Genomic DNA, 26,025 nt, shown 5'->3' on the forward strand with positions numbered 1-26,025 from the left:
ATTTTGCCGAGTCTGCCTGTTTTCTAATGTTTACATTTCTGGTTGTCTCTAAAGTTCCATGTGATTATCAGGGGGATTTTGAGAGAGAAATGATGGAACAAGAATGGTGGCATTCAGTGGTAACATATACCCTTCAAAGACTGTCTTCCAAAGATTTTTTCTTTCTTTATATTTGGAGGTGGATGCAGAAATGAAATGCAGCCTAAAATTTTTTTAATGTTTATTTATTTTTGAGAGAGAGAGGGAGAGAGAGACAGAGTGTAAGCAGGAGAGGAACAGAGAGAGAGAGGGAGATACAGAATCCAAAGCAAGCTCCAGTCTCCGAGCTGTCAGCACAGAGCCCAGTGTGGGGCCTGAACCCATGAACCATGAGATCATGATCTGAGCCAAAGTGGGATGCTTAACCAACTGAGCCACCCATGCACCCCTAAAATGAAGCTTTAATTAAAGTCTATATCTAATTGAACTAGAAATTGTTGAGGACTGGACAGTCAAGGTAAGAGGTGATATTATCTGATGGATTTTTCTTCTCCCCAGGAATCACCCTTGTGTGCCTGACCATCCCTGTGGCCTTTGGTGTCTATGTGAATTATAGGTGGCCCAAGCAATCCAAAATCATTCTCAAGGTAAGCAGCTCCACATGGCAGTTAATGTATCCTTAGACTTAGACACTGGAAAGACAGATGTAGACAATGACTGTAACAGACTGGCCAGTCAGATACAACCCCACACCCAGCAATTTTTGTTTTTTTGTTTTTTTTGTATTTTTGTTTTTAAATTTAATTTTATTTTAGAGGCAGTCTGGGGGGAGAGGGACAGAGGGAGAGAGAGAGAGAGAGAGGGAGAGAGAATCCCAAGCAGGCTCCAGTTCAACGTGGAGCCTGATGCAGGGCTTGATCCCATGACCGTGGGATCATGACCTGAGCTGAAACCAGGATTAGGATGCTCAACTGACTGAGCCACCCAGGCGCCCCAGTTCTGCTTTTTTTTGATCTAACCTCCATATTTCCTCCACTCTTCTCAGCCATCCTCTGTCATTCCCATAGGCCCATACACTGAGGCTTATGGACACAGTCAAGAATGGGACTTTTGCTTTAGTGACAGGAAAGCCAAGGCCTATGTGTGGCCAGAGAGAACCAGAGCCCATCTATTCACAAGATTCCACATGAGTGCTCTCGAGGTGAAAGCTGCTCAGGTGTGCATGCAATAGAGCCCTGGTGTTGAAGAGTATTGGCTGCTTTCATGAAAGAGTAGGGCTGTTTTTCAGAAGCATTCCTGGGGAAGCTTCAATGTTGTAGTCTCTACGCATGAACAACTGCTGTGGCTGCTGACCACATGAAAAGCTGTCAGAATGAAATGCAGAATGCATTGAAGAGTCTGGTCATGGAATGATGGTAACTGGAACCTCCTACCTCCTCTTGACTTTCCAACATTGGCTTTTGTCTGCTGGAGAAACAAGCAAATGTCCTTGTTTTAAAAATATCTCTGAAATGACTTTTAAAAATATCTAAAAATGACTTTTAAATCTCGAGGCATTCTCAGCAAAGGTGTCAATATCCTAGGGTGTTTTCAGTGTTTACAATTATGTATCATTTTAGAAGACGTGAGATTCCATTATGTGCCACTTTATGAAGATTTTTAAAATGCTTTACTTATATTTTACATGTATAAAGAAATAAACATTTGGGGCTAACTGAAGGTTCAACAAATACATCTCAGGTCATATTAGTTTGGGGTTTGTGGTTTGGTTCAGTGTAAGTTTCTGCTGTCTGGCTCCCCCTGACGGAGTGCTGCCCCTCCACTTGTCTGCACAAATGGGTGCTGCTTTCTCACTTTGGCACAAGACTGAACAGCTCTCACTGTTCCTCCAGTGAGATCAAGAGCGGGAAGAGGGGTTGACAAGCAGACAAATCAATTGAGCACAGAGAACTGGAGGCTTAAATGTTGTACATTTCGACTGCGTGTCAGTGGGTGACTTTGTTATTTCAGTAGGAGAAAATTTCCAATGTGGCCATGTATGGTTATAATTTTATTTACAAAATAAGAGGACAGAGTATAACAGTGGGAACCTCTTACTTTTCAAATACTCTATTTTTGATGAAGTACTGTCAAGTACTCTATTTTATTAGTACTTTTTAGGTACTGTAATAAAAAACCCTACAATTTTGGTGTTTCCAGATCCTCTATTAGTCCCTCAGTGTCAATGGAGAAATAAGATAAATTTCCTGTAGTCACTTATATTATCTGTAAAGAGCAGATCTAAAACCCCTCTCTTTTGCCTGTTTTATAGGATTTTTGGCAGAAAAAAATTTAATAATAAGCATAAATATTCTAGAGCTCCTTGGTAAAAAACTAGAATAATCTAATCATTATTTTGATATATTTTCATTGTTTGTTCTTGGTCCTCTTTTAATTTTAGATCTGATACATTTTCTGAACAAATTGCTCTTGGTGAATTTTTAAACTTTGAGATCCTTTTTTGATAGAAAGATGGAGAGGGATTTTGACAACTGTAGGTCTTCTTGTGTGTTCCGGCATCTTCCCATTAGGCAGAGGCCCAGTCTGTCTTTGTATTTGACCAGTAAAAATAAACCCAGAGAACATCTCTGGTGCATTGGGTTATTTTTATTTTGTTCTGCTCCCCCATGACCACCTTCCTCCACGTGTTGAATCATTTCAAATCCAGATTGAGGCTATAACTAGGTTATAGTTTATGGTCTACATGGAATGGGAGCTTGTCAAAATCCCAATTTTCTCCAAAAATTCTACGTCTGGCTTTCTCTCCATCTGATCTAAAACTCAAACTATTGGAAATTCTTTTTTGTTGAACAACAAAAGTAATAACAGTATTCATTTGAGAGAGGGAAGAGGTATGTGTTAGTACCTCTATTCCAGTAATATTAGCCCAGATTATCTAGTAAAGAATGGGTAGATTTTATTTGGAGGAGAGAAGAACAGGGTTGAAAGCAGTAGGAATCCATTGGTAGTTGAAGTGATAGGAAGAGAGTGGCAGACGGCCAGGCAGGACAAATCTTAGACAAGAGGGTACCAGTGAGGGATCTAGGAAGTGTGTGTAGGGATGGTGGAGGCTTATTGTTACATTTTGCTTATTTCACAAATCTGTCCTATCCTTGAAAAACTCCACTCCCCAATCCTTCTGGCAAAATCTACTTCCAGGGAAAAAATACTAATCTTAAAATAAGACTTGGAATCGTGTTGAGCCCCATGAATTTCCAGTTTAGCCAAATCAGTTGACCACCTTGGAACTTAGGTTTCTTTTCTATAAAATGACATTGGATTTGGTGGTAAGTCCTGTCTTTGTTCCAAAACTTCTAGGTTCCCAGCTTTTTATTTTTATTTATTTTTTGAAGTTTATTTATTTTTAAGAGAGAAAGAGAGACAGACAGACAGACAGACAGACAGACAGAGCATGAGTGGGGGAGGGGCAGAAAAAGAGGGTAAAACAGAATCCGAAGCAGGCTCCAGGCTCTGAGCTGTCAGCACAGAGCCCAAGGTGACCTGAGCCAATGTTGGATGCTTAACCAACTGATCCACCCAGGCGCCCCAGTTCCCAGCTTTTTAGAAGCAGTGATGGACTTTGCATCATAGAGCTGAGAGAACATGATGTTTACATGTACTTATTTTATTGGTTTGCTTTAGATTGGGGCCATTGTTGGTGGGGTCCTCCTTTTGGTGGTCGCAGTTGCTGGTGTGGTGTTGGCAAAAGGATCTTGGAATTCAGACATCACTCTTCTGACCATCAGTTTCATCTTTCCTTTGATTGGCCATGTCACGGGCTTTCTGCTGGCACTTCTTACCCACCAATCTTGGCAGAGGTACAGTGAAATTATCCGTACACTTTTTTTGAGGAAGTTAAAGTAAACACACTGCCACTGGCAGGCTTTGCTGTCTGGCTATGTCAGGAGACATTAAGAGTCTTGACTTACAAGGTGGATGGAACAGGATGACTCCTCATAAAGAGAGTGAAAAGATCATGGTACTTCTTGCGTAAATGAGAGCAAAGGCTGGAGTGATGGGAAATTGTAATCTGTGAAATTAGGATTGGGGTGTTAACACCACATGTTGAAATCTGGACACATTTCTCTTCTTATCCTAGTAATTAGATAGGGGTGAGATGGTTTCATTAAATATAGAGATCATTCTAGGGCATGAGCAAAATTCAAGATTAAGCATTTATCCATTGTGCCAAATTCTGTAAAAGTGCTAATTATAAGGGGCAAGAGGAGGAAGGGCAAACTGGAGATATAAGATGGGAATGTATCTGATACATTGTCATTACAAGCTGGGGCATATAATTTATAAATATTGTAATATATTAAAAATGATAATACTCCATGTTGTTATGTCTGGAGATGAGTTGTTGGAGGGAATGTAAATTGGTATAAACTCTCTGGAAGGCAGCTTAGTCATATCAATAGCCTTATAAATATTTATAGCTGTTCACTCAGTGATTTTACTTCTAGAAATCTGTCCTGAACCTAGGACTGTCAGATAAGCACACGAAAATTGATGTGCAAGGATGTTAATTGCAGTTTTATTTATAAATATAAAAAATAGAAACAATTTAAATATCTGACAATAGGGAGATATTTAATTCATGAGGTATCTATGTGATGGACTATGATGCATCAATTTTAATGCTTCTGGGAAATACTTAAAAGATAAATTTAAAAGAGAATAGGAAACAGTATGCATTTTGATTCCCACCTTGTAGAAGAAAGCAGAAGAATTTTATGTATGGAAAAATACTGGAAGAAATATACCATATGCTAAGAGTGTTTAATTTTGAGTAGTAGGATTAAGAGCAATTTTTGTTTCTTAATATTTTCTTGGTATATTTCCTCAGTTTTTCAATGAGTATGTACTATCTCTAAAGTCAGAAAAGAATTATTGAAGAAACGTGAGCTATGTAGTTGAACTTCGAAGGTGGAGTTTGAGAAATTAAAATGCTTAAAAGATTGAGTTAAGTCAAAGAGAATAGAAAGTGGTGTGTGTTTTGATGTTTATTTTGTAGAAGAAATCTGTTTCTAGTCTACTTGGGGAGCATTTAGGATTATCCCAGGTACTGAGTGAGGCTCTGCTTATGGTATCTCATTTACTTCTTACTATGAGCCTGAGAAGTAGTTACTATTAGTACCCTCATTCTACAGATGAGCAAATCCTTCAAGACGTTAAGGAACTTGACTAAGTTCGTAGAGCCAGAATGTGGTGGAGTTAAGATTTGACCCGGAGTTTGTTTGCGAAGCCAATAATTAGGAACACAGGCTGTTGAGTGGTTGAAATATAATCAGATCTGGAGAGAAAGTATTCCTATTGCAAAGTGTAGTTAACAATCTTGTTTTCTCCATACTTGATGGCTTGAGAAAGATCAGGATGGAGACACTGCATTTGCCTTGTGAATGGTCCAGATGTGAGGTCCACCTTTGCAGCTTAATGATATCAGGTAATTGACAGGGGTCTGAAAGGAGTGAGAGTGGTCTAAAGAAAGCATAGCAAGCAAGAGAGTAAATAGAAATAAAATAAGAGCGGTAGAGCTTGCTCTGTACCGATGTTTTCATGCCCACATTACCTTCTCCTTGTTACCTCCCTATTCCAAACCCACTTGCATAGAGATGCTGGTTTGTATTCTTTAAAAAAAAATTTTTTTAATGTTTATTCATTTTTGAGAGACAGAGAGAGACAGAGCATGAGTGGGGAAGGGACAGAGAGAGGGAGACACAGAATCCGAGGCAGGTTCCAGGCTCTGAGCCATCAGCACAGAGCCTGATGCGGGGCTCGAACTCACAGACTGCAAGATCATGACCTGAGCTAAAGTCGGTCACTCAACCGACTGAGCCACCCAGGCACCCCATGTATTCTGAAACACCTCTTTTCCCTCTTCACTTCCATCTATAGAAACCTGCAGATCCCCTTTATAAATTACAGACAGACAAATCAGTTAACCCAGCCCCTGAGGTCCTGCTTATGTCTTCCTTTTACTTTCTCCTGGTTTTTATTTTTCAAGTGAGGTTTATTGAATTTTTTTTCCAATTAGGAAACCAATAAAATACAGAAAAATAGAAAGTAGGAAAAAAACGTGTTCCTAAACTCTTTCACCAAAGAGTTTTAGACATTTGGTTTTAGACATTTGGTTTCCACTTAGGGTTTTTGTGTTTACCTTCAAGTGTTGTTTAGCTTATACTTTTTCCTACCTATTTCATCTTTCCATTCTCATCTCCAACTCTGCACTCCACACAGATTGGCTTACAGCATATGCACCGCCTCCTGGTAGGTGCAGGTCATACCTGTCCCTGGATCTTTAATTTCAGTCACTGTCCCATATGAAATGCCTCTCCCACCCTCACCCTTTCATTCCCCTCTGCCTCTGTGAAGCCTTCTCTAACCATATATGCCACTTCTATGAATTTCTATAGCATCTCCCTGACCCTCCACCATATTTTGTCTTGTGTTGTTACTGGGCCTTTCCTGTGTGTATATCATGTCTTTCTACCCTGATTCCTAGGGTGGGGTTCCTGGGATCCTGCTCCAAAGAGTCTCTTGGAGAGAAGACCACCTACAGAATAGGCACATTCAGCACATTATTATGAAACAAGTAGATGTTTTTGGGGGCAGAGAGACAAGGAGAGAGAGAATCTCAAGCAGGCTCTGCACTGTCAGCTCCGAGCCAGAAGAAGGGCTCGAGTTCACGAACTGTAAGATCATGACCTGAGCCCAAATCAAGAGCTGGAGGCTTAACCAACTGAGCCACCCAGGCACCCTGCGAGTAAACAGTTTTAGTGGCCTAAGCTCATAGCTTACATTTATTGCTATATATATGAGAAAAATTTAAGAAGAGTCCTAATTCTGGTATGTAACTCTTGAAAAATTCTTTCATTGGTAGATGCAGGACGATTTCCTTAGAAACTGGAGCTCAGAATATTCAGATGTGCGTCACCATGCTCCAGTTATCTTTCACTGCCAAGCAGTTGGTCCAGATGCTTAGCTTCCCACTGGCCTATGGACTCTTCCAGCTGTTGGATGGATTTCTCATTGTTGCAGGTGAGTAGAGCCTCCACTGTGTAGATGTGATTGAAAATTGTCAACCCAAGCCACACACTTCTTTTTCAATCTGAACATGCATGTGCAACTCTTGTGATACATTTTTAGCCTGACATTTCTGGAGAAAATAAAGAGCACAAACAAGATCCTTTGCTTTCACAGAAAAACATTAAAAACATGTGATAGTGAGCTTATAATTACAAACAAATATGCTTCATAAAAGACAATGCACTATTAGAACTTAGATTCTAGGACTTGATAAGTCTCCATGAGCAATAATTTATCTTCAAAATGACATTTGTTCTATTTCATCAAGAGTCATGAGGTCTTCCAAATGCCAAGTTATTTCACAATGCTTCTGTGAGCAAGAATTGTTCTGAACGGCTGTGAAATATTTTTCAACTATGAAATATAATACATACACAGACATTGAAATACATATTTGCATAAATATATATCATATGTATCTATCCATACAGCCAAATATACATCATTTTAGAGTCCGTAATTAGGTAGGTTCACAGAAAGTAAATTAAAAAAGACATAGATTATGTACATACACACATATATTTTAATCTTGGGACATTGTAAATTTTCACTGTTATCAGGGAATAGGTTCTGTGTAAGATTACTGGTATAACTGATTATATACTGATTGCTAATATAACAATCAATGTAAGGAATACTTGGGGTTGAATTTTACCAAAAAATAAGATAAATCTTAGCAGAATAAATCTCCCTGGTCTTAGATCCAAGTTTTAATTCCTTCTCCTTGGTGAGATTGTGAGGGAAGGAACATGTCTGGCTCATTCCCAGGTATCTTCCAGCACCCAGATGAGCATCTGACTCACAGGAAGCATTCCACAGGTGTTGCTAACTGACTGACTGAATGGATGAGCCATCAATGACCTGATGAATATTTCAATCACAAATGGTCCATTCCAGATAAAAATAGCCATTTTGATACATCAAATGATTTTTTTCCATTGTTTCCTCTTTTTTTAAATTGAGGTATTATTGACATACAATATATTAGTTTCAGGTATACAACATGATGATTCAAATTTGTATATATTATGAAATGATCACCACAGTAAGTCCATTTAACATCTGCCCCATACATAGAGTTTTTTTTCCCTTGTGATGAGAACTTGTAAGATTTACTCTGTCAGCAACTTTCAGCTATACAATAGCATTATCAACTATAGTCACCTATTGTACATTGCATCTCTATGTCTTATGTATTTTATAACTGGAAGTTTTTACCTTTTGACTCCCTTCACTGATATCCCCCACCCTGCTACCCCCTACCCCTGCCTCTGGCTCATGCCTATCTCCGTGAGCTTGGTTTTGGCATGCTATATTTCCATTTTTGTTTGTCTTGGGTATTTTATTTCACTTCTGATTTCTTTGTTGACCCACTGGTTGTTCAGTAGCATGTTGTTTAGTGTCCACATATTTGTGAATTTTCCAGTCTTCTTGCAGTTAATTTCTAGTTACATGCCACTGTGGTCAGAAAAGATATTAGATATGATTTCAATCTTAAATTTATTAAGACTTGTTTTGTGGCCTAACATATGATCTGTCCTGGACTGTTCTATCTACTCTTGAGAAGAATATGTATTCTGTTGCTTTTGGATGGAATGTTCTGTATATGTCTGTTGACATCATCTGGTTTAATGTGTCATTTAAGGCCAATGTTTTCTTATTTGATTTTTTCTCTGGACATTCTAACCATTTATGTGAGTGGGTGTCAAAGTCCCATATTATTATTATATTGCTGATAATTTCTCTCTTTCAGTCTGTTAATATTTGCTTTATATATTTAGGTGCTCCTATGTTGTGTGCATATATATTTATAAATGTTATCTCCTCTTGTTGGATTGACCCCTTCGTCACTATTTAATGTCCTTGTCTGTCTTTACAGTTGTTGTTTTAAAGTTTATTTTATCTGATATGAGTATAGCTACTTCAGCTTTCTTTTGTTTTCTGTTTGCATGAAACATGTTTCTCCATCCCTTCACTTTCACTCTGTGTGTATCGTTACATCTGAAGTGAGTCTCTTGTAGGCAGCATAGAGATGGGTCTTGTTTTTTTTTTTTTTTTATAGTTTTTTTATGTTTTAAATGTTTTAAATATGTTTTTAATGTTTGTTTAAATGTTTGTTTATTTATTTATATTTATTTATTTATTTATTTATTTATTTATTTATTTATTTTTAATGTTTATTTATTTTTGAGAGAGACTGAGGAAAGGGCAGAGAGAGAAAGACAGGGATCCAAAGTGGGGTCCATGCTGACAACAGAGAGCCTGATGTGGGGCTTGAACTCATGAAGTCGCAAAATCATGACCTGAGCTGAAGTTGGATGCTTAACCAACTGAGCCACCCAGGTGCCCTGGATCTTGTTTTTCAATCCATTCAGCCACTCTGTGTCTTTTTTTGGAGAATTTAGTCCATTTACATTTAAAGTAATTATTAATAGGCATGTACTTACTGACATTGACATTCATTGTTTTCTAGCTGTTTTATATTTCCTCTCTGTTCCTTTCTTCTTTTGTTCTCTTCCTTTGTGGTTTGATGGCTTTTTTCAGCGGTGTACTTAGACTCCTTTCTCATCTTTTGTGTATATGCTAAAGGTTTCTTCTTGGTGGTTACCATGAGGCTTACATTTAACAACTTGTATTTATGATGGTCTAGAGATGCCTGGGTGGCTCAGTTGGTTAACCGTCTGACTTTGGCTCAGATCGTGATCTCGCTGTTCATGAGTTCAACCCCTGTCGGGCTCTGTGCTGACAGCTAGGAGTCTGGAGCCTGCTTCCAATTCTGTGTCTCCCTCTCTCTCTGCCCCTCCCCTGCTTGTGCTCTGTCTCTCTCTCTCAAAAATAAATTTTCAAAAAAAAAAAGTCTATTTTAAGTTGATAACAACCTAAGTTTGAACACATTCAAAGGCCATACATTTTTACCCCCCTTCATGTTTTATGTTTCTGATGTCACATGTTACATTTTTTTTTATTTTGTATATTTCTTAACTAATTATTGTGGCTATAATTATATTTACTACTTTTGTCATTTAACCTTCATACTAACTTTATAAGTGATTAATTCGCTACCTTTCTATATATTTACCTTTACCAGTGAGATCTATACTTTCATATATATTTTTGTTACTAGTTAGCACCCTATCTTTTCAGCTTAAAAAAGTCTCTTTAACATTAGTTGTAAGTGTTGATGAACTCTTTTTAGCTTTTGCTTGTTTGGAAACTCTTTATTTCACCTCTGCTTCTGAATGATAAGTTTGGTGAGTAGGGTGTTCCTGGTTGGGAGTTTTTTGTTTTTTGTGTTTTTTTTTTCCCAGCACTTTGAATGTATCATGCCACTCCTTCTGGTCTGCAAAGTTTCTGCTGAAAAATCTGCCAACCCTCAGAGGGGGCTCCTCAATGTGTAACAAGTTGTTTTCTCTTGCCACCTTTATGATTCTTTTCTTGTCTTTAACTTTAGACATTTTAATTATAATGTGTCTTGGTATAGCTCTCTTTGAGTTTGTCTTATTTGAAATTCTCTTTCTGGACCTGGATGTCTGTTTCTCTTCCTGCCTCTCAGTCTGATGCTGTAAAATGAAGAAATGAATCTCTTCCACATAAAGTTCTGGGCACTTTTCAAAGGGCTGCTTCTGGGCTGGGCCCTGGGGCAGGTAAGTTGGCATACAGTTCCTCCATTCAGCACAGCCCTGTGGTTCTCATGGGTACCAGACCTGTTGGTCTTAAAAGCCAGATGTTTTGGGAGCTCATCTCTCAGGTGACTGTCTTAAAAGTTGGGGTACCTGATGTTGGGTATGAGTCCTTTGTTCCTGAGGGAGAAGCTCCATGTGTTGAGTTCCCTCCTGATTTTGGTGGCCCTGTCTGGGGTGGGGTTTCTGGGGGGGGGTGGGTTCTGGGTGGGGTTTCTGACAAGATTATAACTTGGCCTTTCCTACTCATTCCCATGTGGTTTCTCTCTCATTTGTCTGATGCAGTGGGGTTGTTTTGACAGTGTTTGGGCTTTTTCCCAGAGGCATTTAGCATGTCTATGGGAGGAGGTGAGTTCAGAATCTACATATGTTGCCTCCTTGAACCAGAACCCCCTGTTTCCATCTCTTTTCCTTTCTTTTTCTCCTTCTTTTTCCTGTGTATTTTCACATATATGGCCCAAAGCAAACACAGCCCCAAAGTATTGACAAGTACACAATATCACTACATTACAGTGTTTGCTAAGTGATGTTTTAGTACTTGTATGTTTTAACACCTAGCATACAAGATGTACAAGAGGAGATTGAAGAATGAACACAGAAAAAAGAACACATGTTGTGAAGAAGGCTGCCATAACAAGAAATCCACTTCTCCCAAAGAGACCGGTGCTTTTTTGGAGGTGAATGAGGAAGTCACCATAACTTCTGGGCCATCAATGCCGATGGATCTCCATACAACCCTTGAGCCAACTGGCCACATCTCTTCTGGTACCTAGTAAGGGTTGCTGGCCTGACTGGTCTCCGTCTTCCTCAGTGGCCAGTAAAGACAGTGCAGAACTGATGTTTGGATCTCATTGGCAGGGCCTATGGGAATATTGGATATTTATATTTTCATGTGGTTTGTGAACTGTCATAGGATCCATTTTTGAGAATGTATTCTGCCTATTTCCGGGAGTCTTTTGGGGGTTTGCACAATATATTTACTAGCTGCTGCTGTGTGTTCTTGTCTTCCCACGTAGTGAAGAGTAACACTGTTATGCAAAGTCATCCTGGATCTTAATTTTCCTGAGACATAGGACTCTGTAGAGGAGATTCCACTGCCTGCTACAGGGAAAGAACAGAGTCTGGACCCACTTGATTTTTGGACAGGTTCTTTGGAGAATTGGGGAGGAAGCATACAGTTCCCATAAAAAATGAGGCCATTTCTCAAATAATAATAATTTTTTTTAGGGCTTGGAAATCTTTTTGGACTGTAGATGCAAAATAAGTTTAGAGGGAATTTAACGACCACTTGTGGTTAAAATGTGAATGCCCCATATTTTCAGTCCCTAATGGTAGGCACAATATATAAACACTTTTTGCTTATATTTCATTTTAAGAAACATTCCATAGATTGAGATCATTCCATATGTACTATTTCATAAATCAATGACGCATTATGGAGCATCTTTACATGTCAGTCATCGTTGACCTACCTCATTCTTTAGAACCATGGCTTCATAGAAGTGTTCCATTGCATAGAAGTACTGTAATTTATTTAACCATTCCTTATTTGTGGACATTTAGATAGCTTTCAACCCGCTGGTATTCTAATGCTGCTACGAACACCTGTACTGCTGTGTGAGCGTTTTTGGAGGATTACTTCCTATGACTCGAACAGCCAGGCCAGGTGCATATTAAGATATTGGTCAGGCTGCTCTCTGGTGATGTAAGAAGTGACTGAGTGGGCCTGGCTTTCCCATGGTTGCACCAGTCTAAAGAATGATCAGTTCTGATTTGTGAAAATATCTCATTTACAATTGCGTTTAAAAAATGATAAGCGAATTAGAGTATTTTCCATAATCACTTGCCTATTCAGGTCCTTTGCCTGCCTTACTATTATAATTTTTCCTTTTTGATTGATAACATTGTAGCACATCATGGATAGTGACACCTTGTCCTATTATGTCAACATTTTGCCTACTTTTAATCTTTTAGCTTTTGTTTTTCTGTGTCTTTTGCTGTATGGAAGTTTTATATTTTTTTATATATTTAGTTTATTAGTCTATTGAAAAATGTTTTTTTGACCTTGATATCTGTCAAATGTTCTATTTTTGTGTGGATTGTGAATTATGATAGTATTTCTTTTTGAGAATGTATTTAGCCCCTTTGCAAGGTGTTCTGTTTGGGGGTTTGTACCTGTATTTACCATCTGCTGTGTGTGCTGTCTGGGAGTAGGTAAAACCCTTCTTCCTCTATTCTGACATTATTAAAAATATTTCCCAAATATTTTTCTATTACTTGTATGAGCTAAACATGTTTATTCCATTTTGAATTTACGTTTTTGTATGGTGTGTTAAGAATCTACATTTTTTTATGACTAACTGCTCCAACATCATATATTGAACCATTCATCTTTTCTCCACTGATTCGAAATGCCACCTTTCTCACATAATTTCCTATATAATGTGTGTTTGTTGGGGCTGTATTTAGTTCCATTTTTCTCTGTCTATTCTTATTTGTAAGGTTTGAAATGTGTGAGAAAGTATATTGTCTGAGATTTAGTGCTTGGCAATTTTATTTTGTAAGCATTCCCCAGAGCCTGTAGGTTAATATAATGATAACAATTATTAAGGTATTCTCATGACAATTAAGAACATCTTTAAAAAAATTTTTTTAAACCTTTATTTATTTTTGAGACAGAAAGAGACAGAGCACAAGTGGGGGAGGGTCAGAGAGAGGGAGACACAGAATCTACAGTAGGCTCCAGGCTCTGAGCTGTCAGCACAGAGCCCGATGCGGGGCTCAAACTCACAGACCATGAGACCATGACCTGAGGCCACGTCAGATGCTCAACCGACTGAGCCACCGAGGTGCCCCAAGAACATCTTTGTGGTAGTACAGAAAGAGCCTCAGTAAGTGTCACAGGTATATTTATACGGAAAAGAACTATGCAGACTGTGACATGTTTGTTAATTCTCAACTGCTGCTTTACTACGTGAGGATTTCCATTTATCCACCTGATAAATGTTAGGTGTTGAGAAGCTAGTCTGGGCTGTGTACAGGCACTTGGGACATGGGGGCAGTAACGAGGCAGGAAGGTTTCCTGCTGGCATGGTTCACACTTTAGTGGGACTAGATCCCTGAAATGAACACAGTCAGTGGAGTTGGGCATTCACAGAGATTCCCTGTCCTAAAACGAGCATTAACATGAATTTTAAAGAATCCATAGACAATGAATTTGTCAATTGTTTCTCTACCTAGGCACCTAACACAAAGTGGTGAAATCCAATGCTCTGTTCCAAAAGCATTAAGTACGTGGTCAGTATTTACAGTAGTCAGGACTGGTATGGGGATAAGACCACCAAAAGCCATCACTTAAGACAGACATGACACAAATCAACGTAAGGGTCTGAAAGTAGTCCCATCAGAAGACTGCCATCTCCAGAAACGGTTTGTAAACGTGTCACTGAGAACTGGAAATGGTCATGTTGTCCTGGAGGCTAGTTATCTTTAGCATGAAGAATGTAACTAAAAAAAAAAAAAATAAATAAATAAATAAAAATAAAAAAAGTCTCTAACTGAATAAATTGTATTCTAACTGATTTAATTATTTAACTGATTTAAATAATTATGGGTTCATGAAAGCCAGTGCCTATATAAAGCTCAGCAGTGGGGCCAGAGAACTATGCCAAGCAGAATGAGTCCAGCTCTATGTCCTGAAAAGAGCCGCTGGATACTTGAGGCAGCACAGCACAGTGGGAAGCATGGCAAGTGGCACATGCCAGGGCCACTTGCTTTGTTCCACTTAAAAAGCTAGGACGCCTTGGGAGTAGTGGGATGAAGTCAGTCCAACTTCACATTGAATTCCAGCTCTGTTATTTGGGCAACATCGGGCCCGTGACGGTCCCTCTGAACTTCAGTTTCCTCTCTTGAAAAGGGTGGTAACATTCAACCCTAAACACCTTGAAAACACCTGGTTTAATACATGGGAAGTGCTCAGTGAGTGTTGTGAACCTTTCCTTTCCTTGTGCAGTCATAATTCATCCTGGAGTACAAAGGGTAGTTTGGCCTAACACAGTTCAATGGGTCATATCTCAGCCTCTAGGCAACCTTCTGACCAGCCTTTGTGTGCACTTTGCCCACCTGGAGGAGCCCAACCTGAACGATCACTTATTCTGCTGGATAGACCTAAGCTAAAAAACTGGCAACATGACTTATCAGCAGGCATCCTGAGATTTGCTTAGCATGATCTCTAGAATATACTGAATTTTGCGTGAATGGATAGGTTTCTAAACCCATGAAGCTGGAGACTACTTTAAAAAAAATGTTTATTGGGGCACCTGGGTGGTTCTGTCGGTTAAGCGTCCAACTTCGGCTCAGGTCATGATCTCACGGTTCATGGGTTCGAGCCCCACATCATGCTGACAACTCAGAGCCTAGAGCCTGCTTCAGATTCTGTGTCTTCCCTCTCTCTCTCTCTGCCGCCTTCTACCCGCGCCCCCCCCCCACCCCACGGCTAGTACTCTCTCAAAAATGAGTAAACGTTAAAAAAAATAGTATGAATGTCTTTAAAAATATTTATTTATTGATGGGGGAGGGGCAGAGAGAGAATTGCAAGCAGGCTGCATGTTGTCAGTGCAGAGCTTGATGCAGGGCTCGATCCCACAAACCATGAGAACATGACCAGAGCCAAAATCAAGAGTTGGATGCTTAACCAAGTGAGCCGCCCAGTCCCCCCTGAAGATCACTTTCAAATACTTCTGGTCTGTGAATTTTCAACAGCTATAAATTCAGATACCTCTGGGGTCAGGAAGGTCTTAGAAGATGGACACCGTGTTAGCTACTAAGGAATGGTGGAAACTGGGAGAACTGGAAAGGCACACTGCTACCATATAGGTATTGTTTCCTTTGTCCTTCTGAACAGAACCAAGATTTTGTTCAGGGAAGCGATATGTAGCTAAAAATAGCTTTCTTGAAGTTGGAGATGGTCATGCGACACAGTTCTTGTTAATGAGATAGGAGTGAAGTCTGCTTGTGATTTCTGGAAAGTTTTGCTTTCTTGCTGTAGGGACGGATGGACTCTTTCTCCTTGTCAATACTATTTTGTCCTAGAATATGGATAAAATAGCTGGAGCTGAAGCAGCCATTTCCAGACAGCGAAGCAAAGGTCAGGATAACTATGCATCTCTTGGCATTCTTGAACTATAGAATCAATGCCAGCAACAGCCTACTTTTGAATTTTTAAGTTAATTTTTTATGTTTATTTTGAGAGAGACAGAGAGTGAGCAGGGGAGGGGCAGAGAATCCCAAGCAGGCTCTGTGCTGTTAGCACAGAGCCCAATGCGGGGCTTGAACTCACGAACTGTGAGATCGTGACGTGAGCTGAAACCAGGAGTCAGACACTCAATTGACTGAACTACCCAGGAACCCCTTGAATTTGTTTTCTTAAGGAAAGAAATCTCTGATTTGTAGAAGCTTATTTGGCTAGCTTTTGACAACTTGCAGTCAAATGTAATTCCAAGTTAATCTGTTACAATTTACATTGACTTTAAAATATTATGCAGGTCAATGCATAATTTGTTACATTTATCTCCACCATAATAAAGTACCTTAAATATTTCTGAATTAATGTAAAATGGAAACACATTCTTTCACTGTCAAGGCATCTATCACCAGAGGATAGCTTTGGTGAGCTGTTCTTTTAATTTTTTGAATCTATCAGATTGCACTTAGATAACTAATCACTAAAAAAAATTTTTTTCATTATTTATTTTTGAGAGACAGAGCACAAGTGGAGGAGGGGCAGAGAGAGGGAGACACAGAATCTGAAGCAGGCTCCAGGCCGTGAGCTGTTATAGCACAGAGCCCAATGCGGGGCTCAAACTCACAAACTATGAGATCATGACCTGAGTCAAAGTCAGATGCTTAACCGACTGAGCCACCCAGACACCCTGATAACTTGTCATTTTAAAAGCAAAAGATCAAGCAGGCTATCTGGAACCATAGATGTGAACACCTGATTTTTTCTCAAGAGCCATTTTTCTCCTTTGAACGTAATTGAGAAATACTTTTATTAATGACATTTACCAAAGTTGTGATTTGGGGATAAATGCGTTTTTGTTTTTATAAGTTTATTCATTCTGATAGCCCAAGAGGGGGAGGGGCAGAGAGAGAGGAGAGAGAGAATCCCAAGCAGGCTCCACGCTGCCAGCAGCGAGCCCGATGTGGGGCTCACACCCACGAAGCTGTGAGATCATGACCTGAGCTGAAACTGAGAGACGGATGCTTAACCCACTGAGCCACCCGAGTGCCCCAGATAAGTGCTGTTTCTAATCTTGCAATGCTTAAGACTATACTTAAGATATGATTCTTTTCACAAAATTTAAAAAATTTTTAGTTTTTCTTATTTTAGAGAGAGAGGGAGAAGGCGTGAACAGGGGAGGGACAAAGGGAGAGAGAGAATCTTAGGCTCTGTGCTCAGCACAGTCTGATGTAGGGCTTGATCTCAGACCCTGGGATCGCGACAGGAGCTGAAATCGAGAATTGGATGTTTAACCGGCTGAGTGACCCAGGTGGCCCAAGATACCATTCTTTTACAACATACTTTAGTTTTATACACAGATTCCATCACAATCTGTGCTTGCCCTTCTGTAGCATACAGTTATCATGGGGAACAGCTGTTCGGCCAACTCGTTTCCCAGCTTCCTAGTACTCAGGGGCAGTGTTTGGCCAGTTCTGGCTGAGGGAATGAGAGGCAATGTTGTACCTTGCTTCTAGGCCTGCCCAGCTCCTAAAATCCCCCACAGGTGGTCCTCTATGCTCTTTCCCCTTTCTGGCTGGGGGAATGGAGACAATTCCCAGGATGACCTTGGAAGTTGTGTGTTGACTGCAGAACCTCTGTCAACCTGGGTTCCTGCACACTGGAGGGAGCTATCTTGCTTAGCTGTTTACCTGCCCAGCACTGTTAAGGAAATGAGAAGCAAGCTTCTATTATGTTTGAGCCATTATGTTCTGGTGTGTATTTTATAGTGCTTAGGTACCTAATGTGTGTTAAGAACCAAGTGGTGTTTATTCATTCGATATTTGAGTGCCTTCATGTGCCACTCTGGCTCTGTGGCATTGCCATGCTTTCTAACCAGAGTGGCCCTAGCAAAGGTCTCCTTCCATTCTATGGCAGTGGGAGCCAGGGCCCAGATGAGAGCAGTAACATGTTTACTATAATGAAGTTTCCATTCAGGGGTTGTAAACTGAAACCACATTTTCTTGCCACAGTTTCCATTTCCTAGCTACATTCTTTCCAGAAAAGGATCCTTCTTCAGCTTTCCGCTCTCCCATCTCTGTTGACTTCAGATGATAGCTAATCATCTCCAGCTGTACTGCCTCCCAGAGCCCTGCTGGCCTGGTTTCCTGTGCTTATGACAGGAAAACAAGGGCTCAGGATTCCAACTCACTCAGAACAGAGGTTTCCAAATATCTTTTAAAGCAATAGAACCCTTTTCTCCCAAATGAAGTCTTCAGCTACAATGCAATCTACAAAACCTGTTCTTTTTTTTTTTTTTAATTTAAATTTTATTATTTATTTTGAGGGAGAAAGGTAGAGAGAAAGTGCACAGAGGAGGCACAGAGAGAGAGAGAGAGAGAGAGAGAGAGAATCCCAAGCAGGCTCCATGTTGTCAGCGCAGAGCCCGATGTGGGGCTCAATCTCACGAACTGTGAGATCATGACCTGAGCCAAAACCAAGAGTCCGACACTCCACTGACTGAGCCACCCAGGTGCCCCTATAAAAACTGCTCTGAGGTAGGAATGGTGGCGTGGATGCTTCTGTTGCCAGATTTGTAACTACTTCCGACCAGGTGGGGAGTCAACTGTATCACTGTGGCCCTCTGTGCAGACCCTGGTGTCTTCTGCCTTCAAACAGCCTCAGATACTCAGGATTAGTTTCCATTCAATCGTTGCACTTGGGTGAGATCAGAAATTCAACTTGACTAGTTCAGAACTGGTTAGTCCCATGAGGATGAACTGAGCAGTGTCCCAGGTTTCGAGATGTCATCACTCACAGCTGAATGGAAAACTGCTGACAGAATTAGGACTGAGGGACGCGCAGCGGTCGGTACTGAGAATCAGAAGCAGGCTCTTTGAGGCAGATCTCTTTCCCTTCAGGCAGAACCAAATATAACCTCCCAGGAAATGTGATATTGTTTTCCTTGATTACCCCTTGTCAGCTTAGATATTCTGAGTTTTACCACAATTAGAACTTGAAAGTATTCTGATTTATGTATGAGGCACAGTAAGCTGGCACCACTCACGGCGAGGTGGAAGGAAGGGAGACTGAATGTCTTAGCTACAGTCGGTCAGGACACGGACCCTCATGTCAGACCCTGATGAAGATCCAGCAGGGTTTCTAACACCACTCTTGGTCCCTGGGGCCAGCACGCCTGGGGCCAAGCTGGGGAGATGGGAAGTTGGGGTCCAGAAGTTCTTGTCTCCCTAGTGCCTGGGTGTTAAGAAATAACACACTGAAAATGTTGAATCTGTCCGCACACACTTTGGCTTGCTCATATTTTTAAGATGTATTTTTATTTACAGAGTGAGATGAAGCATAACAGATAATGCAGTTACAAATGTATCTGATAACTCCATTTTCATGAAAAAGTATATAAATATATTATAGGAAATTCTATATAGTAAACATCAGAAACTGATACAGTAAACATTTGCTACGTTTTTCTATTCCAATATTACTGTCATTTAAAGCTTAAATACTGGTTTCAAGTATCTCCTATAAAATAACTCTATTAAAATACTGGAAAAGAATTTTGCTATCAACAAGATTGGTGCATTAAAAATAGACTTGGTGTGTGTGTCTTTGTAACAATGTCAACTATAATCAAAGGCTGCCTTAATCATCGCTAAGATCTGCATTGTTCAGTTAGTGCTAAAAAATTTTAAATTATCATCACAGGTTGAAGTAGCTGTAAAAATACAGCATTTCACCATCGTTGTTGTGAAGAATGCCCCTCTAAGGTAGAGGAGAATAAGCATAATAATGTTGTATGGACTTGCGGCCCTGTGATCATTATTTTAATCTGTTGGAGGTCGGGGGGGAGAGATGAAGAAGCATCCAGAAGGCTGTTCTTTTCCTGTTATTTCAGAAGCTGTGGCTGTTCTGTTTGCTCTTCTTTAGCTTGAAGACGCGTCAGAACATAAAGGATGACCTGATAGCAGAAAATATACTGATCCTATGGCCAAAAGAGAAAAAAAAAAGAGACAGATTCTAGATTTATAATGTGAAATAGATACGTCATGAGTAATTTTGGAAATATGGAGAATTTTGTTATAGTTACTATTAAGACGCAGGACATAGAATTGTGCAGTATCATAAAAATTATAAGAAGCTGAAACTGGATGGACAAAACAAGGAGGGGAAAAGCCTTGGGGGTGGAAATATCCCAGAGTCCCAACCGAAATTGTCTGTGGTACGCCACTTTATGTTTTGTGTTTTGGTAATATTTATGATTTGCTTTTATAAGGGAAAAATAAACTTCCTACAGAATTTCCTGTAGAGTTTATTGAGCTCATCTTGATGTTCTGAAATGTCAAAACCCAAGACACCATACAAAATAATTTTCTTTAAATATTTGCAACAAAAGAATATGGAAATCAAAGAATCAAAGTCTTTCGAAATTAACTTTTTTTTTTTTTTTTTTTTTTGGTGAAATTACTCTCTGTTTAGTTGATGGTGCAGTGATCTGAGTTTTCTTGTTATACAAAGAATTAATTCACGATATACTAAATGGAAAGCAATAAAACAACTACAGTTGAAACTCATTCAAAGCAGTCATGCCTGTGCACTTGTTTGGACTAAAGAATGTAAGAACGTTCCCTAAAATGTTGACAATTCTGGAGAGTAGGAATACAAGTAACCCTTTCGTTTCCTTTTTGCTTATCTGTATTTTGACTTTCCCACATTTTGCACTAGTTCATCTTTGACGTTCTCGCATGCCAGAAACAAACCGTTAGCAAACCTACTTCCCATGATGCCCCCTTCCCCCTCTATCCACCTACATCCACCACTCCAGTCTGCACCACACCTGCCACCTAATGGACCTACCTGCTTCTAACCCTGCAGCCTTCTCCCCAAATCCCGTACTGTTTTAGCACAGTAGCCAGAGAGGACCTTTAAAATGTGACTCAGATCAGGTCAGTCCACATCACTCAGAAGAAAGCCCAGGCTCTGGTCCTGTCACTTCCCTTTTCCACCTCAGCCACACCAGCCATGGCCATGTTTAAACACGCAAGACCTGCTCCTGCCTCAGATCTCCACATGGGTGGTTCTGTCTGCCTGAAATGCTCTTACTGTCACACAGCCAATGACCCACACTTCCTTCAGATCTTGGCTCCAGTGTCACTTTCTCAGTGCTGCCACCCTGTTGAAAGTACCTCTCCCAGCCTGCCACCATGCTTCCTCTTTGCCCTGATCTATTTTTTTTTTTCCCCTCTAAAGTACTTATTGCTTCCAAAAATCTTAGATAACTTAGTGTGCCTAATATCTGTCTTCCTCCTCACCACCCCATGAGAAGATCTTTGCTATTCTAGCAGGGATCTTTGTGTCATTCACAGATGTGCTCCAAATACCTAGAAGCATGCCTGGTCCACAGCAGACACTCAGTAAATAAGTGTCTGTTGAATGAATGAATTTCCTGGGTATAAAGAACTTATTCAGATCAGTAGGTTCTCTTTACCTAAAAAATGTGTATCAGCAAAAAAAAAAAAAAAAAAAAAAAAAAAAAAAAATGTGTATCAGCTTAATATTTAGGAGATTTAACTTGAATTAAAAGTGTACATGAATGGAAGGCAGGCAAACTTTAATTTTAAAGATAGTCATAAACTTTTATATTCTTCAGGAGGAAGAGAAATGTGAACTTACAGACATATGAAAAGCTTCCATATCCCTCCCCACAATACAAACAATAAGAATAGAGGAACTGCTCAGAACAGACAGATAATCTACATAATGCAGTTCTTGGAAAGATACAAGTCTGTAGGTCAGTGGGTGATATAACCCATGGTTTGTTATCATGGTTTGAAATGAACATGATCAAAACAGGAGATACAGATCCACACATTCACTCTCCCCCAAGAGTGCCTCGTCCAAGCTAAGCAACTCCAGGCTGCCTTCTGGCCTTCTGCTCAGTGCTGCTGAATCCATTCTCTCTCGGGGAATTTCTGTAGCAAGAATGTTACCTTTAACATCTTTAAGTTGGAAATGGGGAAAGAATGCCACTAATTATATGCTATTTGGTACCATCCCCAATTGTTGCCCCAACATGCCCCCCGTTCTTTGCAGTGCAGATGCACTCATTTTTAGAAAACTAAAAAAAAAAGTATTTTTATTAAAAACATTTATTTTAATGTTTACTTATTTTTAAGAGATGGAGAGAGACAGAACATGAGTGGGGGTGGGGCAGAGAGAGAGGGAGACACAGAATTCGAAGCAGGTTCCAGGCTCTGAGATGTTATCACAGAGCCTGACATGGGGTTTGAACCCACGAGCTCTGAGATCATGACCTGAGCTGAAGTTGGATGCTTAACCAATTGAGCCACCAGGCGCCTCTTTTCTTATTTTTTAGAGACGGGGGTGGGGTGGGGGGGTGGTGGGGGTGGGGGGAACAGATGGGGAGGGAGGGAGGAGAGGGGGAGAGAGTGAGAGCGAGAGCGAGAGCGAGAGAGAGAGAGAGAGAAGCCCAAACAGCCTCCATGTTCAGCATGGAACCAGATGCAGGGCTCGATCCCACAACCCTGGGATCTCAACCCAAGAAGAATCAAGAGTTGGATGCTCAACCGACTAAGCCACCCAGGCACTCCCTTTTTCTTCATTTTTAAAAAAAATAAAAGGCAAAACTTAAATATTTTCATTTTTTTCTGAATTAGTCCTCATGCTTAAAGAAGAAAAAAAAAAAAAACAGTCCCTCACTACCACAGATGTTTGGTTTTAAGGAATAATGTGAAGGCCCATTAAGAAGAGAAATGGTTTAACCAGAACTCTGAAAAGATCCCAATCCTCATGAAAATCCTAATTAGAAGACACCAAGACTCACCTCTGTCTGAACCATCCCATGTCTTTGCAGTCTCATGCAGCGCACGAGGTCAGAGATGTCAAACTGCCAAAGGAAACGGCTATCCGTTAGAGAAAGTGTCACCGAATCTGAACCCCAAAGGTTCACAGAGGAAGGGCTTCTATAGATTTCTATATCTCATTCTCCTTCCCCTTATAGCAGCTTTGGGAAATTGTTCCAGACAAAATAAGTCAATGGACTAACTCTGCCATCATTTCATAATTTTATTTATGTTCTTTGTAAGAATTAGGGGAAGTTGTTTTATTTGAAAGTCCCAAACAGAAATTGTCTTCCCTCTGGAATTTGACTTATTTCTAATATCACCATTTATTTTATTAAAAATTTTTTTTTTGAGTTTATTTATTTATTTTTGAGAGAGTGAGAGAGAGCACAAATGAGGAAGGGACAGAGAGAGAGAGAGAGGGAGACACAGAATCTGAAGCAGGCTCCAGGCTCTCAGCTGTCAGCACAGAGCCTGATGCGGGGCTTGAATCCACAAACCGTGAGATCATGACCTGAGTCAAAATCCGATGCTTAAACTGACTGAGCCACTCAGGTGCCCCCTCATATCACCCTTAAAAAAACACAAGGCAAGCTATTTTTCCTGCAGTTTGCTTTTCAGAATGAAATTCCTGATCTTTTTATTTTCAGTGATGTTAGCAGTTTGAAACAAGGGAGAAATAGACTGTTTTGTTTTGTTCCACTTAAATCATTAATGGTAGATACAATACTGTGTGAAGAGCAAGACAGAGCTGCTTTTAACCAAAATTCTTTAAGACATGATGACTTTAATTGCTTATATACAGTAAGATGTTCTAACATTGTAAGTAAGGTTTATACTAATTTAATTTTAATAAGATTGTAATCAGTAATTTTGTTTACTGAGTAATTTTTTTAAAGTAGAAGTAATAGTAACAAAGTATACATTTTCCACCTACAGGTAACAGTAACAAAAAAAGAATATGTCTTTTTTTTTTTTTAATTTTTTTTTTTCAACGTTTATTTATTTATTTTTTTGGGACAGAGAGAGACAGAGCATGAATTGGGGAGGGGCAGAGAGAGAGGGAGACACAGAATCGGAAGCAGGCTCCAGGCTCTGAGCCATCAGCCCAGAGCCCGACGCGGGGCTCGAACTCACAGACCGCGAGATCGTGACCTGGCTGAAGTCGGACGCTTAACCGACTGCGCCACCCAGGCGCCCCAGAATATGTCTTTTTTTAAAAAATTGTTTTTTTAATGTTTATTTTTGAGAGAGAGAGAGAGAGAGAGTAGGGGAGGGGCAGAGAGAGTGGGAGACACAGAATCTGAAGCAGGCTCCAGGCTCTGAGCTGTCAGCACAGACCCTGACGCAGGGCTCAAACTCATGAACTGAGAGATCATGACCTGAGTCAAAGTTGGATGCTTAACCGACTGAGCCACTCAGGCACCCCAATATACTTTCTTTTGTGCATATATATATCCATATATATATATATGTATATGTATATGTATGTGTGTATATATATATATATATATATATATATATATATATATATATAAAGTAAGCTCGAACTCAATGTGAGGCTTGAACTTAGGACCCCAAGATAAAGAGTTGCTTGCTCTACCAACTGAACCAGCCCCAGTGCTTCAATATTTCTATTCCTAAGTGTGATGGTGACACTGGCTTTATCTTATACAAGCCTACAGACTATAAAGAGTAACATGCAATAGTGCATAAGGGACTTTTGAGCACAGTTAAAATCAGTAAAACAAACATAAATTTGGGGCACCTGGGTGGCTCAGTCAGCTGAGCGACCTTCAGCTCAGGTCATGATCTCATGCATGAGTTCAAGCCCTGTACTGGGCTCACTGCTGTCAGCCTGTCAGTGCTAGGCCCGCTTCAGATCCTCTGTCCCTCTCTCTCTGCCCCTCCCCTGCTTGCGCTCTCCCCAAAAATAAATAAAAAATAAAAACAACAACAACAACAAAACAAAAAATCAAATATAAATTTGAAGTATTATTTCTTCTTGATTATGATCTGGGTAGTTTTGAACAACATTTACTAAATTATAATTTGATGAAGTAAGAAAATTGAGAGATTTATAGAAACTGCTAAATAAAAAATTCCAAGATTATAGCACACTATTAAAAATTAGATTTTACCATTAGTTCTGGTCAAATGCTAGTTCAGCCTATAACTTTTTTTTTTTTTTCAGAGAGAGACAGAGTGAGCACAAGTGAGGAAAGGGCAGAGGGAGAAAGAGAGAGAGAGAGAGAGAGAGAGAGAGAGAGAGAGAGAGAGAGAATCTTAAGTAGGCTCCACACCCAGTGCAGAGCCTGACGTGGGGCTTGATCTCATGACTGTAAAATCATGACCATGAGACCTGAGCTGAAATCAAGAGACAGATGCTTAACAAACTGAGCCACTCAGGTGGCCCTAGTTCAGCCTATATCTTGTACTCACGTCAAGATCTTGACTGATTAATCCTAAAACCACATCTATGCATATCAGGGTCCCTGAACGTCCAATGCCAGCGCTGCAGTGTGTGATGATTGGGCCCGACTTGTGAATGTGTCTCATGTAAGAGATAAAAGTGAGCAAGTCGTCTGGCTGAGAAGGTGTATCGTGGTCTGGCCAGGCAGTGAAATTCAGATGAGAAATATGTCGCGTCTCTCCTGTCTGAAATTGTACAACAAAAGAAAATAGATAAAGGCATACTGTATTGTTCACACGTAAGTTTTAATTCTTAATAATATACTGTTCTTTCAAATTTTGACTTGCCCATTGGATTGGATGAAAGGAAAGGTGAAAGAGACAAAAAGACTCTATCAAACAACACATGGAGGGTCTTTATCAAGGAGGTTGCTAAATCCACATTTTAAATACTGGTAAAAACTACTTTTTGGAAATCCTAAAAGCAAATTACATTTTGATGTGAATAACAACCTTTTCTAAATGACTGCACTTTTAACTCACTCTGCATCAAAGCCAAAGTCATTGCAATGGCTTAATTGCCTTACAAAATTTGGCCCAGCTACTCTCAGACCTAACCTGCTCCTCATGGCCACAGAGACCTCTTTGCGGCTCTTTAAAAACACTAAGGCACAGTTCAAGCCTAGGGCCTCTGCACTTGCTTTTTCTGACTGAAATCTACCCTCCCCCA

The 26,025-nt window shown here is 40.0% G+C and overlaps 2 protein-coding genes across 16 annotated transcripts in view; one reads left to right on the forward strand and one right to left on the reverse strand.

Moving 5' to 3' along the window:
• Positions 1 to 13,050, forward strand: part of SLC10A6 (solute carrier family 10 member 6) — a 31,328-nt gene extending 18,278 nt beyond the window's left edge. Inside the window, exons 3-6 of one of the 3 annotated variants that reach the window (XM_045473424.1) lie at positions 538 to 626; positions 3,661 to 3,836; positions 6,902 to 7,059; positions 11,346 to 13,050. In XM_045473424.1, the coding sequence (XP_045329380.1) occupies positions 538 to 626; positions 3,661 to 3,836; positions 6,902 to 7,059; positions 11,346 to 11,560 (638 nt within the window). In that variant the 3' untranslated portion in view covers positions 11,561 to 13,050. Of the gene's footprint in view, positions 1 to 537; positions 627 to 3,660; positions 3,837 to 6,901; positions 7,060 to 10,660; positions 10,965 to 11,322 lie in introns of those variants that run through there. The other 2 variants (XM_045473425.1, XM_045473426.1) reach the window with 2 other exon arrangements.
• A 6,274-nt stretch (positions 13,051 to 19,324) lies between these two features.
• PTPN13 (protein tyrosine phosphatase non-receptor type 13) overlaps positions 19,325 to 26,025 on the reverse strand; it is a 233,895-nt gene continuing 227,194 nt past the window's right edge. For 12 of the 13 annotated variants that reach the window (XM_045473442.1, XM_045473439.1, XM_045473437.1 and 9 more), the window contains 3 exons: positions 25,326 to 25,541; positions 22,865 to 22,927; positions 19,325 to 20,005 (listed from right to left, as the gene is read on the reverse strand). In XM_045473442.1, coding sequence (XP_045329398.1) covers positions 19,910 to 20,005; positions 22,865 to 22,927; positions 25,326 to 25,541 — 375 coding nt within the window. In that variant the 3' untranslated portion in view covers positions 19,325 to 19,909. The remainder of the gene's footprint in view (positions 20,006 to 22,864; positions 22,928 to 25,325; positions 25,542 to 26,025) is intronic. The other variant, XM_045473431.1, reaches the window with a different exon arrangement.

This window comes from Leopardus geoffroyi, chromosome B1 (genome assembly GCF_018350155.1).
Source record: "Leopardus geoffroyi isolate Oge1 chromosome B1, O.geoffroyi_Oge1_pat1.0, whole genome shotgun sequence".
NCBI lineage: Eukaryota > Metazoa > Chordata > Mammalia > Carnivora > Felidae > Leopardus > Leopardus geoffroyi.